At 45.9% G+C, this 16,850-nt stretch overlaps 1 protein-coding gene across 1 annotated transcript in view; it reads right to left on the reverse strand.

The window, feature by feature from the left end:
- The window catches only part of Adamts17 (ADAM metallopeptidase with thrombospondin type 1 motif 17), a 312,892-nt gene that overhangs the window by 255,165 nt on the left and 40,877 nt on the right, over positions 1–16,850 (reverse strand). The window contains exon 4 of the mRNA XM_052161031.1: positions 3,256–3,425. Within this exon, the coding sequence (XP_052016991.1) occupies positions 3,256–3,425 (170 nt within the window). The remainder of the gene's footprint in view (positions 1–3,255; positions 3,426–16,850) is intronic.

Genomic DNA, 16,850 nt, shown 5'->3' on the forward strand with positions numbered 1-16,850 from the left:
ACAGGAAAATGGATGGAACTTGAAAATATCATCCTGAGTGAGGTAACACAGTCACAAAAGAACATACATGGTATGTACTCACTGATAAGTGGATGTTAGCCCAGAAGCTTGGAATACCCAAGATACAATTCACAGACCACATGAAGCTCAAGAAGGAAGAGCAAAGTGTGGATGCTTCAATGCTTCTTAGAAGGGTGAACAAATACTCACAGGAAGAAATATGGAGACAAAGTATGGAAAAGAGGCAGAAGGAAAGGCCATCCAGAGACTGTCCCACCTGTTTACTTTCAACCCATTCTTACCTTTAGATCTAAAGTGAGTCTCTTAGCGACATATTTGGATTTTGGGTTTTTTTGTTTTGTTTTAATCCATTCTAAAAATCTCTGTCTTTAATAGAATTCACAATCTGTTTACATTTAAGGTAACGAATGAACCTCTAAAAGTTACTTACTTTTTTTGTTTGTTTTTGTTTTCATATCCCTTATAAATTTTTTTTTGTCCCTCATTTTCTGTATGTGTTGAGCTCATTTTTTCCTATAGTACAACTTTATAAATTCCTTTTCATTTCCTTTTGTTTGGTACCCCACGGCTATTTTCTTTGGAGTCCCTATACAAATTACATGTCATTAAAATATAAAGTTTTAACACTGTTCCACCTTCACACTCTCCTAATTTGGATAACACAAGAAAATTACAAAGTAAAAGATTTCATTAAAAGCATATAAGGATGGAGTTGCAACATGGATTAGGTGTTCCACTCAAATGCAGGCTACTGCAATAAAGGCATCATGCTGGAGCTCTTTGCCCTGGCTGGCAAGAAGGGTCCCTCTGAGGAACATTTGTGATACAGAAAAAAGCCCCTTCTCTAAGAAGCAGAAGAGCAGTTGAAAGACAGAACACAAGGGAGGGAGGAGCTGGGATCTCCTGAGTAAGGGGTGGTGTCTGAACCAGAGCCAGGGCTGAGACAGGAAGAAGGAGCCCCAGGAGAGGCAGACAGACTGCTGTAAGGCTCAGGGGAAGCCACAGTGGACCTGGTACTCCTTACTGACAAGCTTCTCTCTACTGAGACCTTTCCAGGCCACTCGGCAGCAGGGCCTGAGGTGGTACTCAGATGGAAGCAGCTTCACTGTGGAAGGCCGAGAAGGATGAAGGTTAGCCCAGAGCTGAGAACAAGAAACGATGGGAACCAGAAATGCCCGAGCAAGCGGATTCAAGGATCATCAGCTGGGAGCTAGTGCCTTCCATTTCAACTGTGTAGTCAGCAGCCCCCAAGCCTCTATTTCAAATCTTCCCTGTGACATGATGGAGCCTGCCAGGCCTGGAGTGTCAGGGGTAGGAGAACACTGCCAGGGCTGAGAAGCTCACCTTAAGTACCCACCCTTCTCCCACAGGGATCCTCAGGCCACCAGATAGCACGGAACAAACACATCCTAACCCTGAAGGATGCTGGGAGAATATGAACAAACACCAGATGACAAGTTTTCCCAGCTTAGGAAACTGGATTGTCTCCTTGGCCATGGTTGGGGCTTGTCTGGGTTCTGCCTTGGGAGCCTTGGTGTGACACATTGGGATGCAGGATCTCTGCTCACAGAGACCCAAGCAGGAGGGCAAAAACAGGATAATTACCAGGCACCAGAGCTGCTATTTTCCACAGGCTCTGTCTGAATGACCAGACCCACCAACCCAAGCAGGTTTCTTTCCAATCCAAGGAAATCTGAGGAGCCAGCTACTTCAGTCCTACAACTTTAGAGAACACAATCTAAGGATAGACAGGGAGGGCCTGTTCCTGATTGTTATTCTTAGAGAAACTGTGTAGTGATGGGAATCGGGCCCAGCCACAATCCCTTCTCTTCCTCTGGGCTTACCCCAAAACTGTTCTACTCACAGGAGATGCTGCATCTTGGCAGTGCTGCCCACTCTTAAGGCTTTGGGTACCAGCTCAAGGTTGAGAAGCCTCAAGTTCCTCCTCCTACCCAATCCTTCTAGCCTAATCTCTCACCTTAAGCTGAGCTTGTCCACTGAGAAACTCTTCCTGGGGTCTAAATGCTCTCTCTCTTCCTGCTTCAGGCACACACATGAGACCAGGTAAGGTGGGATTTCTCTCCTCCTCACACTCATTGATACCTGCCAGTCTTCCCCCATCGGACCTCCGTGTTCTTCCACCCACTCCCCCGGCACTTAGGTTCAGACCCTCTTCCCACAGGCAGCACATCAATCTACCCAGCATCTAGCTGCTCTGGCTCTTTCTCACACTGAGATGAACGTGAGACAACATCTCCTACTCTTGGGTGGCCCCAGTCTTCTGGGTAGAGCCCCTACATTTCAAGACCTCTTGTTCACTTCCTCTAGCCTCTGCTGTTCACATCCATACACTCCTTCAAGGCTCCTGCAGCTGTATCGCCTCCCCCTGAAGGGAGCTAGTGAACCTCCAAGTCTTGCACCTGTGGCACCCACGGGCGTGGCCTTTCCATTATCCTCTCCCAGTCAGCACTTCCTCTCTCTCTAATCAAGGTTTGCTCTTTCATGAAGCCTTATGTCAAAGGATGATCGCAGATGTCTCTATGGTAGATGGATGCTCTGCCTGCTAAGACGATAGCCTCCCAGGGGAAGGGCCAGCCTGTGTGTTGCATTTGTAGCCCTAGCATGGAACACAATGTTAAGGGGTTTTGAAGGCCTTCAAAAGCATTTTCTGGGTAAGTAGATGACTTGGAGGAGTGTGGATGCCTTTGAAGAAAGAGACTTTGGTGTCTAAGATTTGATGAAGCAGCCTCTCCCTCACCTACCCATTGTATAAAGGCTTCCCTCTTTCCCCACTCAACAAAGTGGGTGCAGAATTGGCTTCATAGCCCTTTTTTTGGCATCCTCAATAGATAACTCTCACAATTACTATATGTTTTTGCTGCACATGGTAAGCCATTTTTCAACTAGGGTTTGATTCTGATTTCTCCCAAGCAGACTCATTATTATGAGAGCAGGGGCTAACTCTCTGTTCTATATGACTGTCATTTGGAAAAGGTCTTACATGTACCAAGGATCTTGGAAAATGTGGTCACAAGCATTCCCATCGCTGAGTAAATCCATGCACAAAAAACGTCACAGCAGGTAGAATCCAGCATCAACCCCTCTCCTGTTCATTGCACCTGCTCTCAGGAGCATAGGCTGTGATCCCATGCCTCAGGAGATAGGGGTGCCACACCTACCTCCCTTGTGGAGAAATCTTAGCCCACCACCAGCAGGACCCTCTCGTGGACTCACCATGTTCATGACAGTGAGGATGAATCTCTGTGCAGCCTCTGCCCCGTGGTACTGCACCATGTCGGCATCGGCCACCACCAGGGTCTCCACCGTGTGCTCGTTGGTAAGCCTGATGGCATTCCTCCGCTCCCTCCAGTCCTGAGACAGCTTGCCCTTCCTGGGCTTCTTTTCTAGAAAATGACAGAGACATGTGTGCAGTTCTCGGCTTACTGATATATGAAGCCATTCCATGAGAGGTCCCAAGAATATGATCAGTCTCAAGTGCCTATGGATGAACCCAAAGCTGCAGATCTCCATGGTTACACAGGGCAGCCTGAGTTCCCAGCCACTGGTGGTACCATGTGGGAGCCGGAGAATGAGCTCGTGGGCAAGGCATCAAAGGAAAACTCTCCCTTGTTCATCCTCACAGCCAAGGAGGTACCTGACGCTCAACATCAGAAAATGGGAACCTATTCATAATAGAAGCATGGAGGGCCACACACAGCAGGCAGGAGGAAAAAGGGCGACTACACTCAGTGATGAAGGATAGTGGGGGGCTCTCAGGGTGATGATACAGACCTACCTGAAAGGTACTCAACTTCCCTAATGATACCTGGGGAAGCAGGCTTGGTTGAGACCAGGATTCATTCCCTTGTGGAATGAACCTCACACACTGAGAGTCAAGAAGAAGAAGGGGCCATAAACCTTAACAAGTCATAGAAACAATAGAAACAGATGCAGAAGAAGAAAAGTGTAGTAAGAAAAAGATCACAATGCACACGCAGGCTGTTAGCTTGCTATTTCCTCAAAATGAGGAAGGTTAAGTAGATACCTCTGCAGACTTGTGGGCTAAACCATCCCTCCATAAGATCTTACACAAACATCTATTACTTTCATTTACAGAGCCTACCTCTGAAAGTTGAAGGCTGCTGAGGGCTGACAAGGTCTCTGTATGGGGAACTGTCTCTGACCCATGTGACAGGTTGATATGAATTGAACACACCCTTGGAATCCAAATGTGAAAAGCAGTTTGGTATTTCCATCTTAGCCGTGGAAAGGGCTCTACTATATCATCCATGGAGGAAAACACCACATATGTTCTGAGTCTTTGTAAGGGTGACTGATCCTTCTAGCTGCAAAAGTCAATAGCATGAAATGGCTGGATCTCTAGGTGCCATTTGGGAAACAATAATGCTACTCAACATGTTCTACAATCTTGAGAACCTGGGAAGAATCTTGTAAGAATCCTCAAGCATAGAGAAATCTGGCCCGTGATAAGAAGGATTCAATCCTGCAAAGTCTGTCTAGGGAGACTCTAAAATATAGACAGACACAACCATAAGTCTGTATATAATTAGGTTGCAATTTTGCAGGAGCACCATATGAACAAGTACTTTCAGGGAAACAAGTAAATGAGTGATGAAAAAGTAAAATGTTAATGGTGGGTGATATATGAGATTCATTTTCCTTTCTGCCTCAGCACTTTCCAAATCTATGCAATGAACAAGTAGTGAGTTACTTATTCACTTATTTGAAGAAATATGACTTTGTGAAAAATATAGAAGCTACTTTTAAATTCTAAATGATAAAAACAGAAGGCATCAGGAAGTAAAATATGTCATCAGACTCATCAAAAAAATTGTAAAATGTAAGTGAAGGATGTCTCCTCACCCCTACAGTCTGTTCTGCTTCTGAATGCCTTCTGACCCTGCAGGGAAACCAGATCAGGACAAAGGGTGAGGTCTCAGATGGTATTGCCTTTGCACACTAAAAGAATGAACGAGGCTCTGTGGACTTTTACCCACATCCACCAAAGTAGACAGACAGAACAAGAATGATGCCCACGTTCTGGTCTCCCAACACTTGCCAAAGCCAGGTGGCTTGGCTATGACCAACCTGCTGATGCAGAATTGGTGAAGAGTCACTCTGTTTCATTTTAAAGCAACAGAGTTGAGGGACACCTGTTCCCAAGGAGGAGCTTCAAAGGAACCTACATGCCAGCAGCATCCCCCAGGTGAATGAATTTCCACAGCTCACGGGTGGCCTTAGCGTTCCTAATGTTTGCTTAGAAGTTATCTCCAGATATCATCAACTAGTGTTCTCGCCTGCAGACATTCCCACTGGCTGTTCACACTTGTTTTTACACTTTGCCATGGTACATTTCAGTGGGTCCTAACAGATCCATTCAAATACCACTTAAGAGTCTGAACACAGGCATGAGGTGGTGATGTATGCCTTTGATCCCAGGTGTATCTCTATGAGTTTGAGGCTAGCCTGGTCTATAGAGTGAGTTCCAGGACAGCAGGGCTACACTGAGATATCCTATCTCAGAAAAGGAGAAGGAAGAGAAATTAAAGGAAAAGGAGGAGGAAGAGAGAGGAGGAGGAGAAGGTGAGGAAGAGGTTGTAGGAGAAGAGGAGAAGGAGGAAAAGGAAGAGAGGAGGAGGTAGACCAGGAGAAAGAGAAGGAGAAGCAGCAGAAGCAGAAGCAGAAGTAGAAGCAGCAGCAGCAGCAGCAGCAGCAGGAGCAGCAGCAGCAGCAGGAGCCTGAACATGTGAGACTGGAGAGCTGGAGAGCCCATCACCACTTGACAAGAGGAGCAGGTGCCTCCTGAACATTTTACAGCATAATCTTGCACTGAGTATCAGTCCTCAAAGTTGCAAGTGATCATGAACCCCGGAGGATGCCAAGAGGCAGGAAAAGCATGTTGGATCAGGGCCGGGTGGTTTGAAAGAGTTTTCACTCTGGAGTATCATTTGCTCCTCCTGTTGTGGAAGCCTCCCTCCTATAGGACTATTTCCTATGGGAACAAACCCACTTGGGGAAATGAGCTAAAAGGAGTAAATGAAGGGATTGGAGAGAGGCTCAGCAGTTAAGAGCACTGATTTTGTTTTGTTTTGTTTTGTTTTGTTTTGTTTTGTTTTGTTTTGTTTTGTTTTGTGACAGGGTTTCTCAGTGTAGCCCTGGCTGTCCTGGAACTCACTTTGTAGACCAGGCTGGCCTCAAACCCAGAAATCTGCCTGGCTCTGCCTCCCAAGTGCTGAGATTAAAGGCGTGTGCCACCACCGCCACCGCCTCCGCCGTGCCTCCGCCGTCACCACCACCACCCTGCAAGAGCACTGTTCTTCCAGAGGTACTAAGTTCAATTCCCAGCAACCACATGGTGGCTCACAACCATCTGTAATGGGATCTGATGCTCTTTTCTAGTGTGTCTGAAGACAGTGACAGTGTAAATGTTATACACATAAAATAAACTAAAAAATATCTTTTTTAAAAAAGGAATAAATTAATATTCTTGCTTAAAACCAGCCTCACACTTCAATGCAGACCAAGCCTCACCATAAAATGAGTTTAAAAAAAAACCCTGATTTTGTTCCTGCTTGAGCATTTGTTTTATATTTCAGCTTTTCATTTTTTCTTTCAATTTATTTTTGACAATTTTTTTCTGATCAATGAACAATATATGTCTACATATTTATGGTATAATCAGCTTCTGCTTGCATAAAGTGTGCAGTGATTAAATCAAGGCAATTAGCATTTCTACCTCCTCACGCATTCATCGTTTCCATCTACAGAAAACCTCTGGACCCTTCTTCTCTGGTTATTTTTAATTTTTAAATAAATCATGAATTGCTACAGACCCCAGTTGCCTTACTTTATGACAGAATACTAGAATTAGGCCATGGGCCAGGTGTATCATGAACCCCAGTATGCAGGAAACTGAGGCAGGAGGATCACAAGTTTAAGACCAAACAGGTAAAGCACTTCAGAACCAGTTCCTCCTACCCAAGTGCACACTCGTGGCACATATCTAACCCTGATCCTCTCCTTCTCTGTTCCTCTACTCCAGTGGTTCTCAACCTTCCTAAGGCTGTGGTCCTTTAATACAGCTCCTCGTGTTGTGGTGACTCCACAACCGTAAAATTATTTGCACTGCTCTTTCATGACAGTGACTTTGCTACTGTTATGAGTCACGATGTAACTGCCTGATACATTGGCTATCTGATACAGGGTCATTTGACCACCAGGGGGTCTCGATCCCCAGGTTGAGAACCACTGCTCTAGGCAGGCTTCAAACCCTAGGTTTGGGGACCAGAGAGAGGATATTGTAGATTGGAATTGTCTTCCAATGCAGGTGTCTTCTCGGGAGTGGGACAAATGGATGTTCTTGAGAGGACGCTTGCCTTCCCACATCTCGACACCTCCCCCTATTCAGTGTTCTATGGTTGTTACTGCACTGAGGAGAGAGCTTCACCACACTCACACCTGAAATTCCTAAGGTGTATAAACACACCCTGAGAGACAGATCACAGACACCAACATGCTTATCAGCTCCTTCAAGATAAATGAAACAAGTCTTGGGGATCACAGTGCTGGGTTCCCCATCCCTAGAGGGACTGAGTGTGGGTGGCAGGCTTGTGACTAAATGGGGGAGTGGTCCCCAAGCTCTGCTCCCAAGCCACCACAGGAGAGACAGAGGCCCTCATATTGACAATGAGGATGTGAGGCACCAGGAGTCATTTCTGAAGCCAAGCCTGCAGCTTCCTTTGTCAGCACATTGCTGAATTAGTAATCACGTGGGGATCGTAAAGAACTCCCTCCATATTTTGCATTTATTCTCTCTTTACTCCAGTTAACCATTAAAGCAGACAATTTGACATATTTACATGAGACACTCCAGGTCTTCCTTTCCAAGGCAAGGAAGGGGGCGAAGCGATAAAGGGTAATCTACATGTTAAATCTACATGTTAAACATTTTCAATACTCAAATTATGATTTGTTGTACAAGTTTGAGACCTGTCAAAAGTGCTGAGCAAACACATTTGAGGACTGGGGATGGGGGAACAGCTGATAAGAGCACTTGTGGGCAAGTGTGAGGACCTGAGTTCAAACCCCCAAAGCCATGTAGAGCATGCCTGGAACCAGGCCTATGGAGTTGGGACAGACAGAGGAACTCATGGGAACTTCTGTCCTAAAGGGCTAGATGGACAGTGAAAGAGTAGGACACCTTATGACCCTCTCCAGTCTCTGTGTGTGTGTGTGTATATATATATATATATATATATATATATATATATATATATATATATATACACACACACACACACACACACATATATGTACATGTATCTGCACACACATGTGCACACACACCATACAGTACACATACAATACACTATATAAACACACATACTAAAAGTACATAAATGTTTATGTAGTTACTAATTTTGTTCTTGGGAAATAAAAATATTCTTAATTATTAGTTAACCAATCCAATGGAATATTCTTTTTCATTAAAAATTAAAGAATCAAGCTATGGGTGTGGCTCAATGGTAGAGGGTTACTCTAGCATGCTTAAAGCTCTGGGTTTTATCTTTAGCTTAAAAAACATAATAATGATAAAAATATTTAAACACTCTCTGTGGAAAACAAAAATATTAGACATGAAGTTCCTCCCTAAATTCCTCCATCTCCTGTTGTGCAAGGTCCTAGTGTCCTAAGGTATCCTAAGGCCACATCCAGGGATGGTCTCAATGTGCTCTTTGTGCCCAGGCACAGGAAGAACATGTCTCTCCCCATCACGGAAGCAAATTAGAGGGTCGAGAAAAACAGAGTGGAGGAAATGCAGGCCGGTGCCCAAGGGCACTGGGCAGCCTTGGGTGGACAGGAGAAGGCACATCAGGCCAAGGTGTCAGAGACCAGGGGCACACATGGGAAATGTTGACATCTAATTATGATCACCTCAGTGTCAGTCTTTCCCACACCAGCATTCCAAGGCTAGAAACAAGAATGTGTTCTCGCTGTGATTCATGAGACAGCGGACAGCCAGAGGTGGGAGCATCAGAACCAGACCTTGTCTCAAATACATAAACCACTAGCTTTCTCCAGCATATCCGTAAGCAAGGTGGGATGCCAGGAGACCCTACAGACCAGTGTGGTGAGTTATAAAGGATCTGCCTGGGCCAAGAGGAAGGCTATCTGTCCCTTATTGTCACCTTGGAGCTCTGAGATAGAGACTGTAATTAGGGCAAACCAGATTGAGACAGGGGGACAGAGAGGGAGAAGACCCTGGGTGCGTTCTTCATTTCAGTAACCTCTGCATACAAGAGTTAAGAAGACTTGCTGTGTCCAATGTCATGACTGAGACCCTCCACCAGACCTTCCCCTCTATAATGGACAGAAACCCTCTGAAATCATACGCCCAAATAAATCATACCCAGAGCCTCCTCCTGGTGCCTCAAAGGGACTAGAGGTGATGTGCCTTTTGCTCCCCAGTACCCTCCCACTGTTCCCCATCTGATTCTGGGGCAAAACACTACTAGAGACCTGAGTGTCTGGCTCTAGTCTGAGTCACCATCTGACAGAACCCAGTCAGGGAGTTGCCAGGGATGGATACGGGTCAGCAAAGGTCAGCTTCTTGATACCTAGTATTCCCACACCCAAGGTGCCAGGACCATGTTTCCACATCAAAGTCAAGTTGGGGCCTGGGCCAGATGGGACCAGCAGTGCATGCTTAGGCATGGTGTGAAAACCCAAGCACACAGAGCTTACATAGTCGACGCTCTCCAAGAGAACTATCAGCTCAAAAGAAAAAAGAAAGACAGAAATGTGTCTTAAAAAAAAATAAATAAAATTTAAAAGCAAAGACTCTGTCCATAGAAAACTACCTTTTTGACTGAAAATGATGGCCCATGTGACCCTAAGCCCCTAGCCAGGTAATGCCCTCCCTCATAGCTGTATAAATCCCACCATCGTTGAAAAATAATGCCCTCTTATTTTTTGTTTCTTACAAGAAGGAGGAAAACTTTTTTCTTTTTTGCTCTCCAAGTACGAATTCTTGAAATAACTTCCTCCAAGGCCAAGTCATTTTTATAAAAGCCATCTTTTTTTTTTCATGTAAATTCCTTAAAAAGAAAGGTGGAAAAATAGTTGCAGGGTTCCCCCCCCCTTTGTGTGGTTAAGATTCCAAGCGAGGAGCTGATACCCCTAAAGCTCAAAATCATGTCTGCACTAGACAGTTTGTTGTGACCCAGGTCTACATTCTGCCAAGGGCGCAGGGCGCAGGGCCAGGGTAGGAAAGCTGCCCTGGCCCCATGGGATCTTTCCAGCCATGCTCAGAGCCACAAAGACACCAAGCATGCAGAAACCACTACCAATAAGTAAAATCAGAAGATACTCAGTTAATGGATATTTATCAAGGACCCAAGTATGGTAAACACTGGCACAGTGTTGGGGACCACTGGGAAAGAGTAGATGGTAACTAAATGAGCAGAAAATACAATCTAAAACTATACACAGCACAAGTGTAGGGAAGCAGCAGCAGACATTGCTACAAAATAATCTAAGGGAGGCGGATAAGTGACCACACTTTAAATTAAGGGCATATTAGCTTACTAATTAGCATATTGCATTACTACACTGAAATGCCCGAGACAATTAACACTATAAAGAGAAAAGGTTTATTTAGTTCACAGGTCCAGAAATTTCAAAACCATCGGAAACATGTATCAGTTCTGTTCTAGAGAGGGTGGCAGATGGTGACATTAGGACACAGGTCCTTGATAACTATCTATTAACTGAATGTCTTCTGGTTTTACTTGCAGGTAGTAGTTTCTGTATATATGATGTCTTTGTGGCTCTGGGCATGGCTGGAGAGATCCTATGGGACCAAGCTGGCTCTCGTACCCAGAGAGGTTACCTGGGTGTGGACTGGTCACTTCTCAAAGCTTAGCAGAAAGAGAAAGGATGGAGCAGAGTCTGGCAACCCTTTTTGAGACATATACCCAAATGACATAAAAACCTCCCACCATGGTTCCCAAAGGTTCCCCTCCCCTCCCAAGAGTACCACCCTATGGACCAACCTTTCAGCTACTAGGAATCCTTGTAGCTACAAATGAACAGATCACAGGATAGCCAAACCTCAGCAAGGAGGCTTCCCAAGCTCACACCATGGGATCAAAACCAAGGGGCAGAAACTGTTAACCCATGGGGATCAGAGAGAGATTCCAGTAAGGGAATGTTCTAGTAAATAATATAGTCTCCCTCTAGGTGGAGAGAGACCTAGTAATGTCTCCTCCCCTGAGGGTTAATGGAGTGAGGCAGGGCGGTCCGGGATCTGGCTGGGGGACCTTGGAAGGTGGGTTCACCTTAATATACTTTTCCTTCCAAGACTCCCTCTCTCCAGTGAGGCCTTCAGAACCACCAAGGATTTTAGCAGGGTCTGTCCGTCTTTCTGAGTCCTGACAGACAAGTGCATGGCTGTTCCTTTTCATTCTATTCTCTCTTTCAGATGCTGGCTACAACGTAAGCAGGTCTTTAAAGGCCACACCATTTTCCTAAAGCTCCCCACCCTACCATGAGCTGACCTCCACACTAGCTTAAATCAAATGGAACAACTTTCCTTCCTTCTGCTCTCCATTCTCCTCCAGGGCAATTGCAAGATTTACAGCTTGAATGTCCCAGAAATTTCCTTTTAAACTCTTAGCAGATTCTTCTCCAGCTTCCATGTGAGCCAGTTCTTTTTTCATTAATAAGATTAAGAACCGGGAGAAAGGTCCTCTATTTTTTTTTCCAGTATTATATGATGGCTTCATTGGGACTCCTCAAGATTTCTGGTGAGACTTTTCCCCTACCTTTTAATTCTTTAATCAGTAGAGAAAATGGCCAGTTTTGACATGCCCAGACAGGATCAGGAACAGTGTGTACTCGGGCTGCTGCTGTGGCAAACAACATGACCAAGGCCACTTATAGAAAAAGGAGCTTAAACAGGTCTCCTGCCCCAGAGGGCTAGATCCTCCTATATGAGTGGAGAGGCAGAGAAGCGGGCAGCAGGCATGGCAGCTGGAGTATCGAGCCGAGAGTGTACGTCTCGAACCACAATCATGGAACAGGAAGGAAACTATAAGTGCGAGGGAGCACTGTTACTCTCAAAGCCCCCCCCACCCCCAGTGACACACTTCCTCCAGAAAGGCCACACTTCCTAGATCTCCCTGAACAGTACTACCAACTGGGGACCAAGTGTTCAAATTCCAGAGATGATGAGAAACATTTCTCATCCAAACCATCACAGGCTTCAAGAAAAGAAAAAGGGCACGGCATATTCTAGAAACAGTAGGCGAAGAACGGGAGGGGCCTGAGCAGTGGATAAGAACCAATAGGGGAAGGTGAAAAGGAAAGGTCAAGGGCCTTTCTCTATTCCAGGAGCTAGTTGCTACCCACGGCTTGCACACTAACTGTGTCCCCCTAGCTGCACACTAACTGTGTCTTTCCTATGGGAAACAGGTTCCTGGTTGAGAAGGTGATAGCTTGACAAAAAGGAACCTGCAGGAGAAAGGATACAAGAAGATTCAGGAGGGACTGGAGAGATGGCTCAGTGGTTAAGAGCACTGGCTTCTTGCTCTTCCAGAGGTCATGAGTTCAGTTCCCAGCAACCACATGGTGGCTCACAACCACCTGTAATGGGATCCAACGCCATCTTCTGTGTGTCTGAAGACAGCTACAGTGTACTCAAATAAATAAATAAACCTTTTTTTTTAAAAAAAAAAAAGAAGAAGGTTCAGGAGGTGAAATTTACAGCATCCAGACTAACAGGGTGAACAAGGGAGGGGCACAAAGTGGGATTCTGGCTTCAGGATCCAGGATTACCTCATGTGTAACAGAATCAGTTACTGAGCCAGGGATGAAGAAAAGCATGGTGGTAGTAGTGGTGTAGGGTGCAGATTAAGGTACAGCTAAGAGAATTTGAAACTGGTTGATGGGTACGCAGATTCGGAGTTCATGAGGAAAACCAATGGACTTTTAGGAAGCATCAGCCCCAAGGCCAACCCTTCATGGACAGCAAAACCACATGACTAGATGGGGAAGAGGAACCAGAGACTGGACTGTGAGAGATGGTGAGGCCAGGGTAGAAAGATACGGCAGAATGGGTGGCACATCGGGGAAAACGGGGGAGGAACAATGCTTGGCATCTCTGGGGCTGAAGATGGCCATGGAGACAGAGCTACAGCGAACAAGAGGGAGGAGTCACCCGGCATCTCAAGGGAGGAGTCACTGGGCATCTATCTCCAAATGAGTAAGGCCACAGGTGAGAGAAGCAATTTATGACCTATTTTAGAGGAGAGGAAATGGGGTCAACTTGGAGGTGTCTGTGAAGGAGCTAGAAGCAGACCGAGGAGTTCCTCAGGATGGATAGCTGAGGAAAGCAGTTCTTGAAGGACCCCCCTGCCCCTTACTCCATCTCTGCTGCTGCCCCCTCCAGTGGCATTTGCAGATGGCAACTTCATAGACATCTAAGGAAGGAGACCCATGATTCTCACCACCTTCCTATCTGGCAAGGAAAGCCACAGTAGTTCAGGGAGCATCCACAAAGCCCAGACCCTGCACAACTGGGTGCTACCTGCACCCCAGCCCCCAGCAGAGGAAGTCAAGAGAAGCCTCATTGCTAGGAGCACCTATGGCTGAAGATAGTTTTCTGTGACAAAGCTTTTGGGAAAGAAAGCTGCCTTCCTGATGATGGGACACAAGGATACCACCTCCGTTGTATCCAAAAAAAGACCTAGCATCAGCAAAGTTTAATTATAATTAACATACATACAGTGTGTGAAGATACAGGAATAGAAGACAGCCTTCTGTGACCCCAGGAGAGAGTGGACCTTTTCTTCACAACCCTCACAGGGACATTTGCAGATGAGTTAATTAATTAGTTAACAGAAGAACTTAAGGCAGGTAGGAAATGCAAATCAGAATCAGATATAAAAAGCTTCGGTGCCTAACAGGGTAGAGGGCCAGCAGTCTGACCAGCATAGAAGACCCCAAACTAAGGTAGAATGCTGAACTTTCTTGTGAATTTCCCATTAGTCTCTGCTCTTCATCTCAACCTCAAATAAATATTAAATGTACTTGTAAATAAAACTGGTATCATCTTTCTAGGTCTGTCATAAAGTAGCCCAGGTTGGGGTGGGGGTGGGCAGAGACCGCAGTGCTAAAACCACAGAAATATACTTTGTGGATCTATGGGATCTATGTGGATAGAAGGTGGATCTGGGTTGAAGGTGGCTGGGTCCCTCTGAGGGTGGTAAAGCAAAGGTCCACCTGGGTCTCTCTCCTGCACTCACAGAAGGCTGTTCTCTATTCCTGTGTCTTCACATGCTGTATGAATGTGTCTAAAGCGATTATTTAAATCTGCCCCAGTGTGTGTGTGTGTGTGTGTGTGTGTGTGTGTGTGTGTGCTTGTGTGTGTGTTTATGAGAGCTTGAGCATGCCTATGCTATAGCATGAATGTGGATGCTATAGTATAGGGGATACATTTAGGTAGCCATCTTTGCCTTCCTCCTCTAAGATAGGGTCTTTCCTGGCTGCTGCACATTTTGGCCCATGAGCTGCTAGGGTTTCTCCCGCTTCTGCTTCCATGTCTCTAGGAGTCCCAGTTCTTGGGCATGTGCTTCTGTGTTGGCTTTTTATGGGTTCTGGGGATCTGAACTCAAGTCCTCCTTCCTGTGCAGCAAGCACCTTCCACAGAGCCCTTTTCCCAGCCCTCTAAATTTCCCCTTACCTATGACGATGGTATTCATATTGAACCAAGGCTTACTGTTAGATCCTCTCTTCTTTCCAGAAAGATCCTAACAACTGCACAGACAAGTACATCCTGAGGTACTGGGGGGGGGTAGTTTTTTAACCTGTGAATATGCAGGGTCGGGGTAGGAGGTGGGGTTGGCTGGTGAGAGATACCCACTTCCTTTCTACCCTTAAGAAGCATGGACAGGATGGGTCACCACTGTATATGCAGCCACCAAACCAGGACAGTGTGGAGCGTCCCCATATAATCACCTTAGAGCCATGAGTTTGGCAGTCTCAGGCCCAAAACAAAACCCCAGCAGTGTTTAGAACTATCCTGGGCCTTTTACCACACCCGTCTTCCATCAACTTAGAAGATAAAGCTGTCAGGCACCAGTAGCCCAAGTTAATCTTACAGCTAAGGACTTCACTAAAGGGTGGGGAGGGGGTGGGGATAGAACATTCCACCAACACACAGCTTGGGGGAAGAAATTAATTAATGTGTTTCGTGTTTCAACCAGAGCAAGACAAGACAAACAAAAACCTGTAGAGCAATCCGCCCTTCTCTGCACCTGGAATCCCCCATGGAGACCCTGAGCATTGTTGCTTTTAACAGAAGGCCTTTCATCTTCAACAAGGAGGCCGCCACTGCTGTCGCAGCCAAATCTTCAGACAGCTGAAGAATTCCTCCACCTTTGGAGGGGCCAGCTAGTAACCCAAATTCTCAGACTTCATTGCTTCTACCCCAAATCCGACAAAAACTGAAGGCTCTGTTCTTCCCCACCCCCACCCCAGCTCCCAAAGCTGGTCCACACCCTGTGAGGTCCCTCAGTGTCTCCCTAGGCTGATAAGGTTTGGAGGATGGGGCCACACAGTAGGTGTTAATTGTTGTTTTAAAGTGGGTTTGTAAGAGAATGAAGTACAAGAATAAACAAACAGGAGAAAGAATGGCACCCTTCCCAAAGCTGAGGCCTGTGGGCCTCTTAGATGTCCGGGCTTCTCCCAGATGCATCAAACACCCACAATCTTTCCACAGCAGGCTTCACTGAAAGCCTGTGGGGTCTCCAGGTGTCCCCTAAGACTCAGAAAAACACTCAAATAATTGGCCAACTAGTACAGGGAGGGAGAAGTATTTCTTGGGCCCAGATCAACTCACCAGAATGTGATTTGTTCCTAAAGAAACCTGTTTCCCAAATGCAAGGACCCTGGGAGTAAAGCTTCCTTTTAGACAGCCATAAGCTGTGGCCCTTCTGGTCCTATGAGAACCCTGACCCACTGAGGCTCCTACCCTCAAACTTTTGATGCCCGCATTGGATTACCAAGAAGTTACCAATGAGGCCTTCAGAGCCAGAGCAGCCCTTTCCCAACACATCTAACTCCCTGGGCAAGCAGCCTTGAAGGAGACCAGAGCAAACAAATAAGGCAAGCCACTGGAGGGTAGAAAGCCCTGCCAGGCAACTCACAGTTTTCTGGAGCCCCTTGCAAAACCCAACTGTTGACCAAAGCCCATCACACCAGCCTTCTTGTTATCAGGCACTTCTTCAGCCTCTCCCCAGAGGCCCTGGATGTGTTGTAGCTATATCCGGAAAGTTCTTTCCCTAATAGCCAATCATTTCACTAACTCATAAACACAACTGCAATGCTACTTTCTCAAGAGGCCTTCGCCAGGGCCTTTATGTGCAAGTTGCTACAGCACACTGATCTTCCTGGGAGTTCTTGCCATTAGGATTCTGTCTTAACACTTGCCATACAGGAAGATCAATAAGCAAAGGGCCCAGGCCCAGGGCCTTACAAGTTGTTCACTAGTTAAAATAGAAGGAGGAGATATACCATACTGAGGTTTTATAGTACCATGTTAAACACGCCTCTGCCTTCAGTCCCTCTTAATCACGCCTGTGAATGTTTGCCCATGATCTTTCTTTTTTCTAGTCTCTTCTGAGTCTCATCTTTCAAGTGAGGTTTTTGATACCTTTATATTTATTGTAAAATTTATCATCTGACTTTCTGCCATACTTTAGTTCTCCTTATATTTTCTCATGTTAGCTAGATTTCATTTTACCATC

Source organism: Apodemus sylvaticus, chromosome 1, assembly GCF_947179515.1.
Source record: "Apodemus sylvaticus chromosome 1, mApoSyl1.1, whole genome shotgun sequence".
In the NCBI taxonomy this organism is placed as follows: Eukaryota; Metazoa; Chordata; class Mammalia; order Rodentia; family Muridae; genus Apodemus; species Apodemus sylvaticus.